Raw genomic sequence first — 19,992 nt, forward strand, 5'->3', positions numbered from 1 at the left:
TTCTAGTGTGGGAGCTATTAAGCCTAACAGGGGATCTGTCTTTTCCTGTTCTAACTGGCTGTAACCTCCTAGGACTTCACGTGTTCTGTCTGCATGGGCTCCTAACACATTCACAGGGATCATGCTTTCACCTGAGGTGACTGCTACCCGGGGAATGGGGTCACTGAAGTATTTACCATTCTCCCTGCACACCTTTAATTGAGCTTCAACTGCTGGCAGCTTAGCGGTCAGGCCCGCAAGCACATTCAGGTTGGAGTTGCTCTGTAGTATCCTCACGGATGTGGGACTACAAGTCTCAGTCAGCTGTTTAGTAGGGTTTGCGGTCAGCTGCTGAGAAGCATACTCCCTGCTGGGGTCAGAGCTGACAGGCATGCCTGTCTGCTCTGATCTCAGGTTACTGGAAACACTGGGAGTGTCTTCCAGCACAGTTACACAGGGATTGTCATCATCACACAATATGTCACTTACAGACTTGTCACAGGCCTGGTGATCACAGCGATCAGAGTGGGCTGGAACCCCTTCTGGTGGCTGTGAGCTCAGGCTCTTAGCCATATGACATGCACTGGCTAAAGTGGGCACAACACAATCTACATCACAGTTTGTGTAAATCACATTAATATTGACATTGGTCTGGGGGTCAGAGATACAGGGCCGGGACAAGGTCCACCAGCAACAGAGGCTGAGCTGCCCAAGTGCGCCCCCCCCCCCCCCAATTAAGATATCCAAAAATAGTGAGTGACACGATTGATGACAGACCTATGTCCTGCATTACTGATAATATATTACATATATTATGTGACAAGCACTGGCTGTGGCTGCACATCTATATCAGCTGCTGATAATACAGTATCCATTTATGGTGCATTATATGATGGATAATATTAGTGTGTCTGTGCACTGTCATTGACAGTGCATAGACACACTAATATTATCCATCATATAAATGAATGCACCATAAATGGATAGTGTATTAGCAGCAGCAGCTGATATAGATGTGCAGCCACAGCCAGTGCTGTCACATTATAATATATGTAATATATTATTTATAATGCAGGGCAGACAGCCAGGAGCTCAGAGTCAGCCTGTGCTTGTCACATTATTAATATCCAAAATATAAATGTATGATGGATGGGACTCTGAGGCATTGGGGGCTTTTATAATATTATCCAAGACAAGTGAAGTCAGACCATAATAATGCTGCCTAGTGCCTGTCACTGTCACACTTACTGTTTACTTGGAGTTGGGCCACACAGGGACGGACAGACAGCCAGCTGTGGGCCACACAGGGCAGTTCCCCCAACAACACAGCCACACTGTCTCCTGCCTGACTCCTCCCTAGCTGCTGATCACAGGCGAGGAGACAGCGCGACGTTAGAGGGGGCGGGACTCACAGGTTGCCGAGTCGACGTCACACAGAGGCGCACGCTGGTTGGCCGCTCTGTGTGTGAGAGAGAGGGGCGGGCGGCGGCACACTTTGGAGTCACCGGGACGGTGACCATGACAACAAGGTAGCGGAGAGCGGAGTATGTATACACTCCGCTCCAGCTTTAGAAAGATACAGCCAGCATTTTGCTAATAGCGGCGGGCGCTGGGCGGCACAGCAGGCAGCACGAATACAGAGGTCACAGAGAGTCACAGACTGCAAACTTCCGCCCCTCCAGAGTGCTAATGACCTGCGCCCTGAGGCTCCAGCCTCGCTGGCCTCTGCCTCGGCACGGCCCTGCAGAGATATCAGGGGAAGCCGAGACTTCTCCAGATAGTCCTGAGTCCAGACTGCTGGTGTCACTGAAAGCATCAACCAGCGTACTCTCAAAATCATGCACCACATTATCACAAACATTTGCATAACATGACATGTCATATTTAGCAGGAGTGACACCCGCCTGAAGATCAGAATCGTCTGAGGGAATCCCTCCTGTCGGCTCTGAGTTAATGCAGCTGGCCATGGCTAATGTACTGGCCAGAACAGGTACAGCAGCATTTACATAACAATTGTTAATAGTGACACATGCATTTTTCTCAACCAATATTTCACTTTCAACATTATCACAGGCCTGTCGGTCAGAGTGATCAGAGTAGGCCGAGACCTCCTCTGGTGGCTCTGAGCTCAGGCTTTTAGCCAGATTACGGGTAATGGCTAGAACAGGTACAATACAATCCACATCACAGTTATCAGGGACACATGCATTTTCATCAGTGATGACAGGTGTAGAAACATGTAAATGACAATCAGTGGGTTATAGGTTTACATCTGATACCTCCCGCCTAGCTGCGTTAGGTACGGTAGAAAAAACAGTTAAAGTGTCCCCGTCCCCGTTTCCCCAAAGGTTTGCACAGTACCTGGTTTTGTTCAGAGAGTCCGGCTTGGGCCTCCTGCATGTCCGCAGGGTACTCGTAACGGCACACAAGGGTGCCTAGATCCGTGCCAAGCACGGTTTCAACAGGAATATCATCCAAGACCCCAACAACCCGCTCTTGGCATCCCACTCCCCAGTCGATCGCAACTCGGGCCTGGGCAACATGGGTGCGAGTACCTCCGACTCCTGTCAGGGTGAGGTACTTTCCTGGGAGGATATCCTCCTCCTTAACAAGACTTGAGCGAACTAGGGTAATATCTGCTCCGGTATCACGTAATCCGATGACGGTCTGCCCGTTCACAACAACAGGCTGGTGATTGCTGGATCCCTGTTGCATTGGATGGAGGTGCGGCGTTGCTGACCCCGGCTGGACCAGATGGTGGTGTGGAGTTGCTAGCCCCCTGTGGGCTAGATGGCTGGGCTGACTTCCTCACATATCAGTTTTGCTTGGTGTGTCCGGGCCTGTGACACAGCTCACACCAGGGCTTCCTTGCCTCACGGTTCCCAGGGCCAGCAGGCCTGCCTTCTCTCCAGTTCTGGGACAGGGCTCTGTCTCTGTCAGGTACCAGGGATTTTCGAGTATCTGGTACTGCCGTTCTGCGGGTATCCGGGGCCGCAGGCCTGCGAAGATCCGGCACCCGGGTGGCAACAAATATGTCTGCCAACGCAGCAGCTTCTTTGGCAGATGGAGGCTTCCGCTCCAGCACAAACTGCCTCACGTCTGTAGCACATATAGCGAGGAACTGTTCATGGATCATCAGATCCGCAATAGCTTCAAAAGTCTTTTCTTTAAGGACTCAAACCCATTGATGGAATGTGGTGCCACATCTGCGTGAGAGTCTGTGGGTGCCTCCTGCAGGGCACGAAACTTTTTCCGGTAAACTTCAGGAGTTAACTGGAACTTAGTGATTATAGCCTCCTTGATAGCTTTATAATCGCTGTCTTGCTCGGTGGGCATCTCGGCATAGACATCCAGCGCTTTACCAATCAGCTGGGGTGTCAGGTGGATGGCCCACTGTGCCTCTGGGATGCAAAACTGTCGGCACGCTTTCTCAAACGACCGCAGATAGAGATCAATGTCCACCCCCTTTTCCATGACAGGAAATTTTGCTTTGGGGGTCACAGGCATCGGTGTACCCCCTGCAAGAAGAGGGCTAGGGGTGGAAGACTGATCTGCCTGTCTCACCCGGGCCAGTTCAAGGGCACGCTGATGCTGCAACTCCTCCCTCTGGAACTGTCGCTCCTCTCTCTGGAGCTGGAACTGTTGCTCCTCTCTCCGGAGCTGGAACTGTCGCTCCTCTCTCCGGGACTGGAGAAGGAACTGCAGGTATGCCTGGTCGCCAGTGTCTCTCAGGTGCTGCAGCAGCTGCTGTTCCACCGGATCAGGGACAGGGAGGGATGGACCAGGGTTGTCGGTCCCTCTGTGAGGGTCATCTGCCGCATTTCTGGGTGCATCAAAGTCCCTGTGGGTACTTTCAGTTTCCTGAGCTGCGTCTGCAACATCAGCACTTTCCGGGTCAGGAGAATCCTGTCTCTCTGGACTGGATTGTTGCAAGGCATCCATCACCTGGCCATCGGCTTCCATGAGGATGGTCCTCAGTGTAGCTTGGGGTTTTCCCCGAATATCGATGCCCCGAGCCTGACAAAGGTTTTGTAGGTCGGGCAAGGACATGTTTTGGTAATTGACTTGCTCAGACATAGCCAAATAAAAACTGTAACAATCTGGTTCTATGCTATATCAAGCTGCACCGTCTATGTGCTCAGAGCTTAAGCTCTGTAGAACAGTTACATAAATAACAATGTTCTATTGTTCTGAAAATTATCTCCAAACAACTGCAAAAACTAACAGCAATTTGGGCTCCGCCCCATCGCTGCCTACCAATGTGACGTATGCGCAGTCACCCACCAATTCCTGTTCCCTTTGCTGCAGTTTACCATAAAGCCTCAGACCCTGAGGGAATCCTGAAGACAGTCAGAACTGCAGGCAAAGTAACCTTTTGGATTGGTTGGTGAGTCCACACACAGTCTAATTTCGATTGTATATACAATCGATACAATCTGTGCTCTCATATAGAGGCCAGGTCGCTGCCACCAATCCGCAATAAAAGCGTGCGAATGCGCTAATTCTAACTCTAGCTAAATCCTGTAGGAAAAAGGGTTAATTTGTCAAGCTTTCTAGAGATAGCAAAACTAACAATATTTAATCAAAACAGTTATGTAACACGTCTCTTTGAAGATGTGAATTCTTTTGGCGGAGATTTGTTTCAGAACAGCACTTAGACGAACGATTTTTAAATCGTTTATTTAAACAAATAATGCAGAACAAAATATAGCAATAGAAACAAATGGATACAGAAATAATAAGGGTTCAATATGAAAATAATAGCTGATTACAGTCTGAGCAGTTTGTCAAGTTACCGTGTCCTTTGCGCTAAGTCCCACAGAGATATGTAGTCCAATTCTGGAAAGTTCTGTGGAATAGGTATTAATCCGTTTTTCATCCAGCCCAAATCCGTGATGTTACAGGATGGCTGGGGTCTCTCCCTCCAGGCTGAGTGTCAGTCGGTTTTAACTCTTCCTCTGCCAGAGGGTGTGGATGGTAACAAGAGAGGTTGCTCCACCCTTAACAATCTGACCTCAGGCTGCTGAAGTCCGCCCCTATTGTCTGAGGGACAGAATTGGCAGTTTCTCCAAGTATGCCATAACTCAGCGGATATCTGACATATCATATTAAACCCAACATTTTACATTCCGTCATCATGCGCTGAACCAATCGATATCAAACTCGCTTGGAGTGCCACCTTCCCTGCCTATGTAATCTATCTCTCAGGCTGGGAGATGACTAGGTAATCGATTAACATCTCAGAAGGTGTGCTGCGCTGGTCGCATGGCGCACTGTGAGTTGTGGACCGCTGGGCCCAAACTGTTCCGCAATATCCATCGAATTATGGACTACTATGAAATGAGATATCAAAAGCTCATTAAGCCAGGGCCATGTCTTTGGGTATTCTCAGGACAGGCAGGAATGTCACCTAATGATTTGATGCGTTCCTGTATCCTGCTTCTTATCAGCAGTTCCTTGTAGTAGATCTGTGCTATGTGAATGCCTCTGGTTTTAGGGTTTATTGCTGGTCTCGGGAGGCATAAACAAACATTCACATCCCCCCAGGTTCCCTGCCATCCTGCTAGGGAGCGTCTGCTCACTATTATATTAAAATGATATCAGCGCTCTGCAGGTCTTATCTGTATGGGTATTCAGTGCATCACTATACAACACACCATTTCCATATCCGAACTATAAATTATAACAACCTGAGGAAAAAATTCTAAAGACATATAACAACTTCTGCAAAGGACCTAGATCACTGGTCCTAAAGTGTCTCCACTATTCTATCAGATAATGCACTTAACCGGTATAGGAACACTAATCACAAAACTGGTGAGTTCATCAATGCATAAATACCAAATGGCCTAGTACTCAAGACCCAACCTTTATACTTAACCTATGGGCCTAGATTCCAAGGACCCTATAGGTTCTTAAAACTATTAATTGAGAACCAGTTATTCAGCAACCATTCCGATGTTCCATAAATTTCACCAGCAAATGTCCAAGTTTGTAAGTCCTAAATTCAAAAAAGGTCCTAAATTCATAAAAAGTCCTAAATTAGCAAATCTTGGTACTTAATACATCATCAGGCATTATCCTTTTTATGAAAAATGATTGTGCTCACCAAACTTAGATGCCAATCATGACAGTTGGCAATCAGCGCGTGTGGCCCAGCCAGTTTATCTCATCCGATCCTCCTGTATACCTCCAGCCGTATTCAGACCATGCATGAAAGGAAAAAGAGAGAGCCTCTATGGCGCAGTAAGTTGGTAACTTCTCACCACAAAGTGCTCATCACATATAACCACGCATATGGTGTCCCAGCACCATAGACTACTCCACATGCAGGCACTCCCAGAGTGAGATACTAGCCCCTTACCAAATAATATGGCTGACCCAGCAAGACCAGCATAAGCGTTTGTTCAGCAGCTTGAATCTCCTTGCACAGTATAAGTAGCCTCACAGCACCTTAAACTCAGACAGATATTTGCATAGCGTGATACTGTTTATTCCAAATAAAAAGTATTAAAATTGCACTCACAAAGCTTGGTTAAAATGCGCATATCAGTAAAACATCCACGTGGTTCAGCGTCTCCCTCTGTGGTTATGCTCCGCCCAACTAGTCTGCTCCTCCCTGCGGGTGAGCCCGAGTCACAGGCCTGCTGCTGCTGGCGGCGTCACGATGACAGCGGAAGGGGATGAAGAAGCAAGCGCACCGCTGATTGACAATAGTGCTTCCTCTATTTCCTGGCTGAGAGTGGCTTTCTCCGGCCTCGGCTGCTCTGCATACACGGCGGCCACTGCAACAACAGAGCAGGAGATGATGATGCTTCTACTGCTGCTGCTGGAGGCGATGGGAATCCCATCGCCTCCAGCTTATGCTGCTGGCACAATGGGGGCTCAGAGACAGTATGTTGCTGCCAGCACAATGGGGGAGGGGGGTGGCGGGTCACAATGCTGCTGTTGCACAATGAGCAGGGGGCTGCAGGGATAATATGCTGCTGCTGCTGCTGGTGGTACAGTAAGATTGCTGCAGGGCAATATGCAAAAGGTCATTATGCTGTTGTATATCTTTTAGAGCAGAGAGGACATTCTGAGTTCAGGTCTGCTTTAGTAAAGGTTATTATGCTGTTGTGCAGTGGCGTAGCTAAGGAGCTATGGGCCCCGGAGCAAGTTTTACCTGGGGCCCCCCAAACACTCTATACATAACAATTGATACGGTGCACCAAAACCTGCCAAGGACAACTACAGTGTCAGAGGTGCAAGAAGAGGATGGGGGACAGTTTGTTAATGATTACTACCAGTCAAAGCATCTATAGAAGTGATAATTACCAGCACAGGACCGATAGAGAGCTAATACTGCGATTGAAGAAGGGCCCCTAGGGGCCCCTCTGGTCCAAGGGCCCTGATGCGGTCGCAACCTCTTGCTGTTGTGTATCTTCTAGAGCAGAGAGGGCTTTCTGTGTTTAGGTCTTCTTTAGTAAAGGTTGTTATGCTGTTGTGTATCTTTTAGAGCAGAGAGGACATTCTGAGCTCAGGTCCGCTTTACAAATATTATTATGCTGTTGTGTATCTTAGAACAGAGAGGACGTTCTGAGCTCCCTTTTCACTCACCCTGTGCTTCCTCCTCCGAGTGCTTCCTCTCTGGCCCCCTCCTTCTGATTTCCTCTGCCTCCACCCTTATAGTACTTAGTGCAGGGCTACAAAAAATGGCCAACGATGTCCGCAATTGCGGACGTCGGCGTCCATTTTCTTGTAGCTGCTCTAATAGACTGAGCAGAGGACAGAGCCAACAAATGGTGAAGAGGCAGAGCGGGGGGACGCGTTGACACATACCCGGTGCTGCTGCGACACATTCATGGGAACCACTGTAGTATCTTTATGCCAGCTATACACAAATGCACACCAAGTCGAAGCCATGTAATGTGGTAATATGTTTACTAAATTGCTAAAGGAAATAGAAACACTCTGTAGAAAGTCAAGGATTGATATAAAAATTCCATATACTTCAAAGACATAACATGTCTATGTTATAAATGTTACCATTATTTTATTTTATGTGATATGAATCCTATTGGCCAGATAAACTAAAGATCTCCAATCCTGGAAAACAGTGAAGAACATATTTGCTTTGCAGAACATGAAATGGATGTATTGATAATTGACTGCTATTAGGTTGCAAATGTTTACAACTCTTGCCTGTGTCATATTAGACAACAGCAAAGGTTAGCTAAAGTTTAGTATGTTAGTGATTTTCTCATTGCATTGTCATTGCAACTTACATTTCTTGCTTAATGTGTGCAGATTACTTCCATGCTCCAATCATCTCCAGCAGGGCAGAATCTTGCAAGTGTGTACACCATCATAAGAACTATTAAAGTAAATATTGTTATTCTTTTATTTAAGGGAGAAACCGGTAGAGCTGGAAGACCTGGAGAACAGGGTTTGCCTGGTCTAGCTGTAAGTGTAAATTTGTTGATTGTCTCTATAGCATAGTAGAACACCGTGTTTTCAAAAATATAGTATATGTTCTGCTTATGTTTTCACTGTAGATTATACCCCTACATAATCAGAACATTCGTTCAGAACTATTTGTCAATGTCGGATTCCACATAGAGGATAATGAAATTATTTGAGTTTGGATGGGTACCCTTAAATTCTGGAAAACACAATGAACTGAATATAAATTGCAGTAATATAAGACATTTTCCAGAAAAACTGAAAATTTCGGATAGTGAAGCACAATTTAGCTAAAAAAATACCACAGCAGCAAAGACAGGTTTAATATGTACTCATGGAGACATGTGACATGATGAGATAGACATGTGTATGTATAGTGTCAAGCATACAAATAACTGGTCTGTGTCCCTTTTTGTTTTCTTTCTCTGTCTGAAAGACTTAAACTTTCAGGTATGCAAGTTTCTTTCATTCAGTTCCAAGACGGATTTTAGGTAATCCTCGCTGATTAGGAATTACAGCCATACAACAACTCTGGCCTGAAAAAGACTAGCTTCTGAGTGCAGGGGACAGATTACAAAAAAGTAAATAGTTCACATATTTTTGCTTCTGGAACACAAAGACTGTATAAGTCATTTGAGACAATTCAAAATTTAACCTACTTTTTAACTTTTAGAAAGAACATAAAACTGGGATTGTTCTCTCCTGCAATGGTTAAATGGCAGATAAGATTAACTGCTCAGTGGAGTAAGAAAAAATAATCTGAATTGTTTGTTGCCTTGGTCACGATCTCAATCAATTGCACTGTGAAGGAAAAGAACTATAGAACCCAATTGTTAACTTCGGCTCAGTTATCCTCAGACACTGTTGTCCCTTCCACTGATGGAAGAGGGGTTGCCCAGTAGTGGGGTCTAAGTGACGACGGGTCTTTTCCCACACCCCCTTGAGGGGAGTGCAGGGTTTCGCTGCCTAGTGCCCACCAGGTCAAAACCGGGATAACCTCAGCTTGTGGTTGGGAGAACATTGACGTTAGTATATGAGAAGGAGAAAACATAGTCAGTCAGTTAGCCAGAGGTCCGGGGCAGGTGGTGATCAACGTAGACAGGGCACAAGCCCGGGGTCGGGGCAGGCGGCGATCAACGGAGGTCGGGGTCACAAGCCAAGGGTCACAACAGGAATCAATCAGAATAATAACAAGAAGCAGTGGTATAACCATGGGGCTTACGCCAAGCTGTCAGAACGAGCAGCACTGTCACTGAGGGAAGTGCTGCTTAAATATTGTGGGGAACCAATCAGAACGCCGGAAATTTGTCCTAACTTTTTGCGCATGCGTGAGTGCGAGCCTTTCGGCGCATACGCTGGTGCAACCTTTTCGGCGCATGTCGCCATGGACATTCCTGGCGGGTTCCCAAATGTTCTCCTCCATACCGAAACCCTTCCACTTCACTAAATATTGGACAGAATTCTTGACTCTCCTGCTGTCCAATATTTTTTCCACTTCGAATTCTTCAACTCCATCCAACAGGATTGGTGGAGGAGGAATAGTAGTAGTCTGGGAAGTTACTGGGTACCACCTTCTTTAGACAGGACACATGAAAGACAGGATGGATCTGGAGTGATTCAGGAAGTGAAAGTTTGAAGGCCACTTGATTAATCTGACTCAATACTGAGAATGGACCAATAAATCTTGGACCTAACTTCTTGGAGGGACAACGAAGTTTCAAATGAGAAATACCCATCCAGACTAAATCCCCAGGTACAAGGCCAGGGCCCAGGACCCTCTCTTCTCAGCTTGTCAGCAGATCTTTTCCCCGTCTCTAGAGTCTGTTTTATGACTTTCTGGACCATATTGAAGTTATCCTTGAGAGCAGATACTCTTTCTTGGACTCCAGAATCCGTGGCAGTAAAGTTGATTCCAGGCAAGAAAGAGGGATGGAAGCTGTAATTCATAAAGAAGGGAGACTGATTCGTGGAGGAATGGACAGTATTATTGTTAGCAAATTCTGCTGTTGCTAAAAGAGAACACCAGTCATCTTGGGAGGCAGAGGTAAAACACCTTAAATACTGTTCAAGGGTTTGGTTGGTCCTCTCTGTCTGACCATTGGATTGAGGATGGTAACCGGAGGATAAAGCAGAATGTATTCCCAGGCACTTGCAGAGCTGTTGCCAGAATCTGGAAGTAAATTGTACCTCACGATCGGAGACCATATCTAATAGTAGACCGTGAAGTCTGATGATTTCTCTGAGGAAAAGTTCGGCAGTCTCGGCCGCAGAGGGAACACGTTTACAGGGAAGGAAATTAGCCATCTTGGAGAAGCGGTCCACCACCACCAGGATAGCAGTAAAGCCTCGGAAAGGTGGTAACTCAATGACAAAGTCCACAGCGATGTTCTCCCAGGGTCTATTAGGGATGGGCAGAGGATTCAGAAGACCCCATGGTCTAGACTCTAGAGCGAAGATTCTTGGAGCGGGCACACACTTCACAGGAGGCTACAAACTGGTTACAGTCCTTAGAGATCTCCGGCCACCAGAAGTTCCTTCGGAGCAAATCAAGAGTCCTGTCTACACCAAAATGACCAGCAAGTTTGCTGTCATGGCAAGATTGGAGAACCAGAAGACGAGACTCCAGAGGAACAAACAACTTGTCTTGGAAGTAGTACAGCCCGTCTCTGACAATTAAGTCTGGAAGCAAGTCCTGTGGTACCATAGACTGTTTGATTTGCTACAGATTGTTGCTCATAAGGAATTGAGGACAGTAGATTGTGTATGTGTCCTGGTGCGATTGGCCAGAAGATCTTTCCTGTATGATACATGCGGCAAGTGGCCATATATTGGTGATCACAAGAATCAATAAAAGCAGACTGTGTATAATCTGTTGCGATTGGCCAGAAGATTCATCTTGTGTAAATACAGGTCCTTCTCAAAAAATGAGCATATTGTGATAAAGTTCATTATTTTCTGTAATGTACTGATAAACATTAGACTTTCATATATTTTAGATTCATTACACACAACTGAAGTAATTTAAGCCTTTTATTGTTTTAATACTAATGATTTTGGCATGCAGCTCATGAAAAACCAACATTCCTATCTCAAAAAATTAGCATATCATGAAAAGGTTCTCTAAACGAGCTATTAACCTAATCATCTGAATCAACTAATTAACTCTAAGCACCTGCAAAAGATTCCTGAGGCTTTTAAAAACTCCCAGCCTGGTTTATTACTTAAAACCGCAATCATGGGTAAGACTGCCGACCTGACTGCTGTCCAGAAGGCCATCATTGTTACCCTCAAGCAAGAGGGTAAGACACAGAAAGAAATTTCTGAACGAATAGGCTGTTCCCAGAGTGCTGTATCAAGGCACCTCAGTGGGAAGTCTGTGGCAAGGAAAAGGTGTGGCAGAAAACGCTGCACAACGAGAAGAGGTGACCGGACCCTGAGGAAGATTGTGGAGAAGGACCGATTCCAGACCTTGGGGGACCTGCGGAAGCAGTGGACTGAGTCTGGCGTAGAAACTTCCAGAGCCACCGTGTACAGGCGTGTGCAGGAAATGGGCTACAGGTGCCGCATTCCCCCAGGTCAAGCCGCTTTTGAACCAGAAACAGCGACAGAAGCGCCTGACCTGGGCTACAGAGAAGCAGCACTGGACTGTTGCTCAGTGGTCCAAAGCAGGGGAGCCTCTAGGCATAGGCAGTACAGGCCACTGCCTGGAGTGCCATTGGTCCTGGGGGCGCCATGTTGCTGGGTTAAGCCACGTCCCCTGGGTGAAGCCACGCCCTCTGACAAAGCCCCACCCCCTACGGGCGTTCTATTACTTGCTTCTGCTGCATCTGCTTAGCGTTAGTTGCAGGCAGCTGCCACTGTGTCCCTCTGTGCCTTGTACATCCTTTTCCCCCCATTTGTGCCTCCTTCTGTCCATTTTTTGCCTCCTTCTGTCTCCTTGTGTCTCCTACAGTCCCTTGTGCCATGTCTGACCCCCTGTTTGTCCTTCTGTCACCCTTTGTGCCTCCTTCTGTCTCGATGTGCCTCCTTCAGTTCCCCTGTGCCACCTCTGCCTCCTTTTGTCCCCCTGTGCCTCCATATGTCCCCTCGTGCCTTTCTTTTCCCCCCTGTGCTACCTCTGCCCCCCTGTTCCTCCTTCAGTCCCACTCTGCCTCCTTCTGTCCTCATGTGCCTCCTTCTGTCTCCCTTTGTGCCTCATTCTGTCTCCATGTGCCTCTTCAGTCCCCACGTGCCACCTCTATCCCCTGCACCTTCCTCTGTACCCCTGTGCCTCCTTTTGTGCCCCTCTGTGCCTTCTTCTGTCTCCCTGTGGCTCTGTCTGTTCCCATCTGCCTCCTTCTGTCTCCCTGTGCCTCTTTACACCCCCTCTGCCTTCTTATTTTCCCCTTTGTGCCTCCCACTGTCTTCCAGTGCCCCCTTTGTGCTTTTTCTGTCCCCATCATGCCTCCTTCTGCCCTCTTTGTGTCTCCATCAGTCCCCCTGTGTGCCCTTCTTTCCTCCTGTGCCTCCTTTTGTTCCCCTTTGTGCCTCAATCTGTCCTCCATTGTGCCTCCTTATGCCACCCTTTGTGCCTCCTTCTGTCCCCCTGTGTGCCTCCTTCGGTCCCCCTGTGCCTCCTTCTGTCCTTTTTTGTGCCTCCTTCTGATCCTCATGCCTTCTTCTGTCCCCCTGTACCGCTCACTGCCCCTCTGTGTACCTTCTTCTGTCCTCCTGTGCCTCCTTCTGTCCTCCTTTGTGTCTCATTCTGTCCCCCATTGTGCCTTCTTTTGTTGCCCATTGTGCCTCCTTCTGTCCCTCTGTGTGCCTCCTTCTGTTTCCGTGTGCCTTTTTCTGTCCTCCTTTGTGACTTCTTCTGACCCTTATGCCTCCTTCTGTCCCCCTGTGCCTCCCTATGTCACCCTGTGTGCCTTATTCAGAACCCCTGTGCCTCCTTCTGTCCCCCTTTGTGCCTCATGAAAGTGGAGCCCTGCCTATGTGTAATTTCTGGTGAAACACTGCCGCATTATGATTATTTTCTGGTGAAATGCTGCTGCAATCTGATTATTTTCTGGTGAAACGCTTACACATTCCGTTTATTTTTGGGTGAAACACTGTTGCATTCCGATTATTTTCACATGGGGAGGTGCCACTGGGGGGGGGGGGGGGTTGGGGGGCAGGGGTATTGATGAGGGGAACGTAGTGGCCACCACGGGGGGGGGGGGGGGAGGCCCCACAGGCTTTCTTGCCTGGAGTGACAAAATGGCTAGAGGCGCCCCTGGTCCAAAGTACTTTTTTCGGATGAAAGCAACTTTTGCATGTCATTCGGAAATCAAGGTGCCAGAGTCTGGAGGAAGACTGGGGAGAGGGAAATGCCAAAAGTCCAGTGTCAAGTACCCACAGTCAGTGATGGTCTGGGGTGCCATGTCAGCTGCTGGTGTTGGTCCACTGTGTTTTATCAAGGGCAGGGTTAATGCAGCTAGCTATCAGGATGCAAGTTGTTATATATTGGTGATCACAAGAAATTGTTAACAGCAGAAGGTGCATAACCTGGTGCGATTGGCCAGAAGATTTGTTTCATATAATATATGCTGCAGGGCAGAGCCGGGCCGACACAGAGGCTGGCGTGGCTCCAGCCTATGAGCGCTGGTCAGGATGAGCGCTATTTATACGCCTCGCTGTTTGCCTCCTTCAGCTGTGCGCAGTGTATACTATACTTATGGGACGCAGGAGGGCCTGTGAAACAACATATTGTGGTGAACAGCCACCCTCCCGCACAGCTTTACATGCTACTATAGCTAGACAGGCAGTGCCGCCCCTCCTCCTGATTCATTTCCTGAGCTCTGTGCCTGTCACGTGGTGTGTCATTGTCCAGCACGAAAATTCAATAGAAGGCAAGAAGACAGATGTCTGTAAGCGCTGGAGCATGTCTTCTAGGGAGCACAGGGAGCAGTGAGCTGAACGCTCATGATAATGTCAGGAATCGGCCCCGCGGCAAGCCTGCAGATACGGTTCCCGACTGCGGGTTTGACCAGATCGAGAGGGGAAGCAGCCTTAGTCGAGCTAACACAAGGCTGTGACCCCTCAGAACACTTCTGACTGCCACCACTAGCTGTTGCTAGACACTTCCACTCTGCTGTCGAGTGATCTGCACGCAATCCGCGTTTTCGCAATCGGGTCAGCTTTGCGCTTTAGGCCGAATACGGGAACGCCACGCACACACACACACACACACACACACACACACACAGTACAATCGTACAGTAGCAAGGCACAATCAGGCACTGACTTTGTAAGGCAAGTTACACTGCAGTCTCTTCTAGGATATGAGTGTTAGCTTAGTACAGCAGAAGTCAAACGTATTAAATAACGATTCAATATTCCAGTAAAAAGTGGAACAATGCAGAAAATAATATATACTGTACAAAAGATTTACAAAACAAAGTAAAAATTACAAAATAAAAGTTACAAAGGTACTGTAACGGTTGGATGCCGCAACTCAGACGTCTGATTATATGGTGATCTGCAGAATCACCAATAATGCAGACGCTATACTTGATTATGTGGTGATCTGCAGAATCACCAATAATACTGGTATAGCTACAAGGATGAAATGAGTGTAGTGCTTGGTGCAACCGTAACTTTAATAGTTTGCAAGGCCTTACCAGAGGGGCTGGTAAGGCACTATCAGTACACCGACTTAACAGCTTTGAACATACCTTCCCAGAGGACTGGAGAAGGTACCAACAGAGAGAATACAGAGAATAGGCTAACTAGTCCTTACCAGAGGAACTGGATAGGGACTACTGACGAATAAATAATGAGTACTCATCAGTGGAGCTGATGAGCCTCAGAAACAATAAGGCTAGGCCTCTCCAGAGGTGCTGGTGGGCACTAACTGCGAGAGCACTGATAAGTACGGCCAGACCTTCCAGAGGAGATGGCTACGTACTATCAGATACAGAGACCGTAATAGAGTACAGTAACTAATAGTTTGGCGAGACCTCACCAGAGGGGCTGGTGAGGTACTATCGGTACATTGACCAAATAATAGAGTTCAGTAACTTTAATAGTTTGGCGAGACCTCACCAGAGGGGCTGGTGAGGTACTATCAGTTCACTGAAAGTACAAACCCCAGCAAGCTGGAGATACTGAAACTGAAGAGATAGAATTTTCCGAGGAGCGGGTGATTCCGAGAGTACTGCAGCCTAGTGATCTGCTGAGGGACAGGTGATCAAGACTGTATTGCAGCCTGAGGAGCAGGAGGTACAAACAGTACTGCAACTAATGATCACCTGAGGAGCAGGTGATTCAGACTGTACTGCAGCCTAGGAGCAAGAGGTACAAACAGCACTGCAACTAATGATCACCTGAGGAGCAGGCGATTCAGACTGTACTGCAGCCTAGGAGCAAGAGGTACAAACAGCACTGCAACTAATGATCACCTGAGGAGCAGGCAATTCAGACTGTACTGCAGCCTAGGTGCAGGAGGTACAAACAGCATTGCAACTAATGATCACCTGAGGAGCAGGCGATTCAGACTGTACTGCAGCCTAGGTGCAGGAGGTACAAACAGCACTGCAACTAATGATCACCTGAGGAGCAGGCGATTCAGACTGTACTGCAGCCTAGGTGCAAGAGCAATAGGTCACTAGCAAATAATTTAACCAGAGGAGCTGGTGAAGCTAACACCTCATCAGTGGCGAGGACCCACTGGTGAGTAGAATGGTCAGACAGGCAAGGGTTGGGAACAGAGAGGACAGGATCAGAATAAAATCGTAAGGCAGAAGAGTAATCAATAATCAGGCAGATTAAAATTAGTAACCCAACGCTCCTCACTAGACCTCCTCACTAATTTTATCTAGACACTCCAACCTGAATTATCGCAAATTCTTTCTGTTTTAGGAAAGCAAACTTTTGTTTTTCTTAACATCTTAGTAAGGGGGCTTTTAGGACCATTGTAGTCCCTTACACACTCCAATGAGTTCTGGGTCACCATGAGCTTGCTGGTTAGTCTGTGCCTCTTGGATTCACAAGCCCTACTCCATAGAGCCAAATTAATCCATGCCATGCACTGATGAGGATCAAACAATCCGAAACAGTCTGTATGCATGTTGGATTATTCTGGCTCTGTACAAGTTAACAAGCTGACACATCATTGCATTCCAGCGGTTCTGGAGGTGTGTTTAGCTTCTAAGGGTACAATGGTTAATTTGCATATATTCAGCAGTGTTGCTCTGGGAGACCTCTCAAGCTCACTCCAACCTGAATTATCGCAAATTCTTTCTGTTTTAGGAAAGCAAACTTTTGTTTTTCTTAACATCTTAGTAAGGGGGCTTTTAGGACCATTGTAGTCCCTTACACACTCCAATGAGTTCTGGGTCACCATGAGCTTGCTGGTTAGTCTGTGCCTCTCGGATTCACAAGCCTTACTCCATAGAGCCAAATTAATCCATGCCATGCACTGATGAGGATCAAACAATCCGAAACAGTCTGTATGCATGTTGGATTATTCTGGCTCTGTACAAGTTAACAAGCTGACACATCATTGCATTCCAGCGGTTCTGGAGGTGTGTTTAGCTTCTAAGGGTACAATGGTTAATTTGCATATATTCAGCAGTGTTGCTCTGGGAGACCTCTCAAGCTCACTCCAACCTGAATTATCGCAAATTCTTTCTGTTTTAGGAAAGCAAACTTTTGTTTTAATTTTATCTAATAACTCTCTGGTTCGCTTACTGCATGAAAGTGTGTAACACTCAAAATAGATAAAACAATACAAAAAGCAGAGCGCTCAACAGATGGCATAGAGCTACAGAACACTGATGCCTGTATTCAATGTCCTTTTCAAATCAGCCTAATGCTGTACCCAAGGAGTCCATACACAGTTCATCAACACATTTTCTTCATTATAGCCCGCTTCAACAAGTGATCTCCAGGCCCTTGCACAGTAGTAACACTATACGCTCACCAAATCAATTGGCCAATCCTTTCAGATCAGCAGTCAGCGTTTTTGGCCTTGCCAGCAGGATTCCTATAGTTACTTCACCAGGCTCCTCAAGGATCCAGCCATAAAGGATGAACAGAAAAAAACAGCAATAGTGTGATACCGTCTCAGCAGTAAACTTTATATTGCCACCAGTGCACCCCTTATCCGACAGTGTCACCCAATGTGCTTCCATCAACACAGATACACAGGGCGCTCACCAGATGCACAGGCCGACCCGCAACAGACCAGCAATGCAGCGTGTTTGTATCACCTTAACTCCAATGTTTTCGTTGAAAACCTCCTAGGGATCAAAGAAAATCGACCATAGCATAATTCCATTTACTTTAATAATTGATAAAACAGTAGTGCACTTACAATCTTGCAGTTTAAAATGCGCATATAAAATCCCAGCACAGGATCCTTCAGCATCTCCTCAGCTCCTTAGGCTCCGCCCTACTAGTTTCGTCCAATGACTCATCAGGGGCTAGTAGGGCGGAGCCTAAGGAGCTGAGGAGACGCTATAGGATCCTGTGCTGTGATCCTTCAGCGTCTCCTCAGCTCCTGAAATATATATATTTATATGCGCATTTTAAACTGCAAGATTGTAAGTGCACTACTGTTTTATCAATTATTAAAGTAAATGGAATTATGCTATGGTCGATTTTCTTTGAGCCCTAGGAGGTTTTCAACTAAAACATTGGAGTTAAGGTGATACAAACACGCTGCATTGCTGGTCTGTTGCGGGTCGGCCTGTGCATCTGGTGAGCACCCTGTGTATCTGTGTTGGTGGAAGCACATTGGGTGACACTCTCGGATAAGGGGTGCACTGGTGGCAATATAAAGTTTACTGCTGAGACGGTATCACACTCAGGGCCGGATTTGTACTTTTTACCGCCCAAGGCCCACTACCTTCAGCCGCCCCATGACAATCAGCAGAATTAGGATCTGATAGATCAGGATATTAGGGTTAGGCATTTACAAAAAAAAAAAAAAGTGGTTAGTGGAGATTAAAGGCTAGGCCTTTTGGCAATTTAGGGTGAGGCTAGGAATTTGACATTAGGATTATGGGAAAAAGGGTTAACATTAATGTGACCCTGAGATGGTACACTGGGCTTTATTTATACTTACCTGGGGCTTCCTCCAGCCCCATGAGCCTTGTAGCTTCTTGCGGTATGCCTCACGGTAATCCGGCTGGAAGTGCTCTTCTGCGCATGCGCAGCTCGTCCAGACGTGCACCCCTCATTGCGCTACTGCGTCCAGGAGCGTTTTGTGCCTGCGCAGCAGTACTGCACAGGACGCTCCTGGGGACAAGAGCGTGACAGAGGGTGCCCACATCGCTGGGGATTACCGGGAGTCATAGCGCCAGAACAGAGGGGGCAAAGAGGCCAGGGAGGGAGGCCACAGGGCTCATGGGGCTGGAGGAAGCCCCAGGTAAGTATATATAAAGTCCAGTGTACCATCTCAGGTTAGAGAGTCTGATCACAAGATTAAGGTGATTAAATTGACTGAGGATAGCGACTATGCATTCTGTACAGTGCTGCAGAAGGTATAAGTGCTAGATAAATACATAATAATAATATGGTAGGACATTAGACTATGACTATGGTAGGATTAGATTGTGAGCTCCTGAGGACAGTCAGTGACATGACTCTGTACTCTTTAAAGTGCTGCAGAAGATGTCAGTGCTTGTCACGGACGGTTGCGGGGACGCAGGCGCGTCCTGGCACCGCCCGTGAAGTAAAGAACGATCGCACTCGATTCCTGCATCGATTGCGCTTCAGACAGTATCCCTCAGCTAAGACAGATTCCCCAGCTGTTCCTAAGCTACAGTGACAGCCTGGGGGGAAGCTGTTAATTAGCTGGGACATATTCCCTGTGGAAGGCACAATTTCCCTTTTGGCTCTGGGAACCAGGTGACACTTAGCTGATCTCATGGAGATGTTAATTAACAAACCAGGAGTCTTTTCAGAGACAAGGAAGCTAATCCCAGCAGGGGGCAGACTTAGCGGAACCATTCAGCCAGGATAGGGAAACATAGAGTTATGATCTTTATGCATGTTTTAGAAGTACCATACATCGGAGAAATGTGAAAGTTATATCATTCTGCTGGTCCGGAGCTTGTGAGTGTTTTGATATTAAATTTGGGCCCCTAGCCTAACCAGAACGCTGGGAATTCCACCGTTTTGTAACCGGGCATGCAAACATGCCCAAGTTTGATATCATATTAATCGGTAGGTTCTGGGGATCGAGAATATGTAATTATTATCTGTGTGCCGGCCGCGCAGGTCGGCCTAGGGAACCTGTCAGGATTATGAGTTTGCTAAAAGCCCCTGCCCAGGTGTGATTACCATAGTCCGGCCTAGGGGGCCGACTCTGGAAGCCCGCCTCTGAGCTCATCTCCATTAAAAGTGAATGAGCTGCCTGAGAAGTTTTTCCTCCCTTTACCATCTTCATGACAATCTGCTGCCAGCCAGAGGACATAGGGCTGGTGGCCATTTTGCTGACCCATCTGAACAAAGAACTCTAAGAACTTGAAACCGTTTTGCTTGAACTTGATTGGAAACCAGAACTCTGATTTTTCCCACAACTAGGACATCTTTCCAGGA

General features: G+C 47.2%; 1 protein-coding gene across 1 annotated transcript in view; it reads left to right on the plus strand.

Annotated features, from left to right (window-relative positions):
* COL3A1 (collagen type III alpha 1 chain) overlaps positions 1-19,992 on the plus strand; it is a 2,242,195-nt gene that overhangs the window by 508,672 nt on the left and 1,713,531 nt on the right. The window contains exon 9 of the mRNA XM_068244947.1: positions 8,371-8,424. Within this exon, the coding sequence (XP_068101048.1) occupies positions 8,371-8,424 (54 nt within the window). The remainder of the gene's footprint in view (positions 1-8,370; positions 8,425-19,992) is intronic.

The sequence above is a fragment of the Hyperolius riggenbachi genome, chromosome 7, assembly GCF_040937935.1.
Source record: "Hyperolius riggenbachi isolate aHypRig1 chromosome 7, aHypRig1.pri, whole genome shotgun sequence".
Lineage (NCBI taxonomy): Eukaryota > Metazoa > Chordata > Amphibia > Anura > Hyperoliidae > Hyperolius > Hyperolius riggenbachi.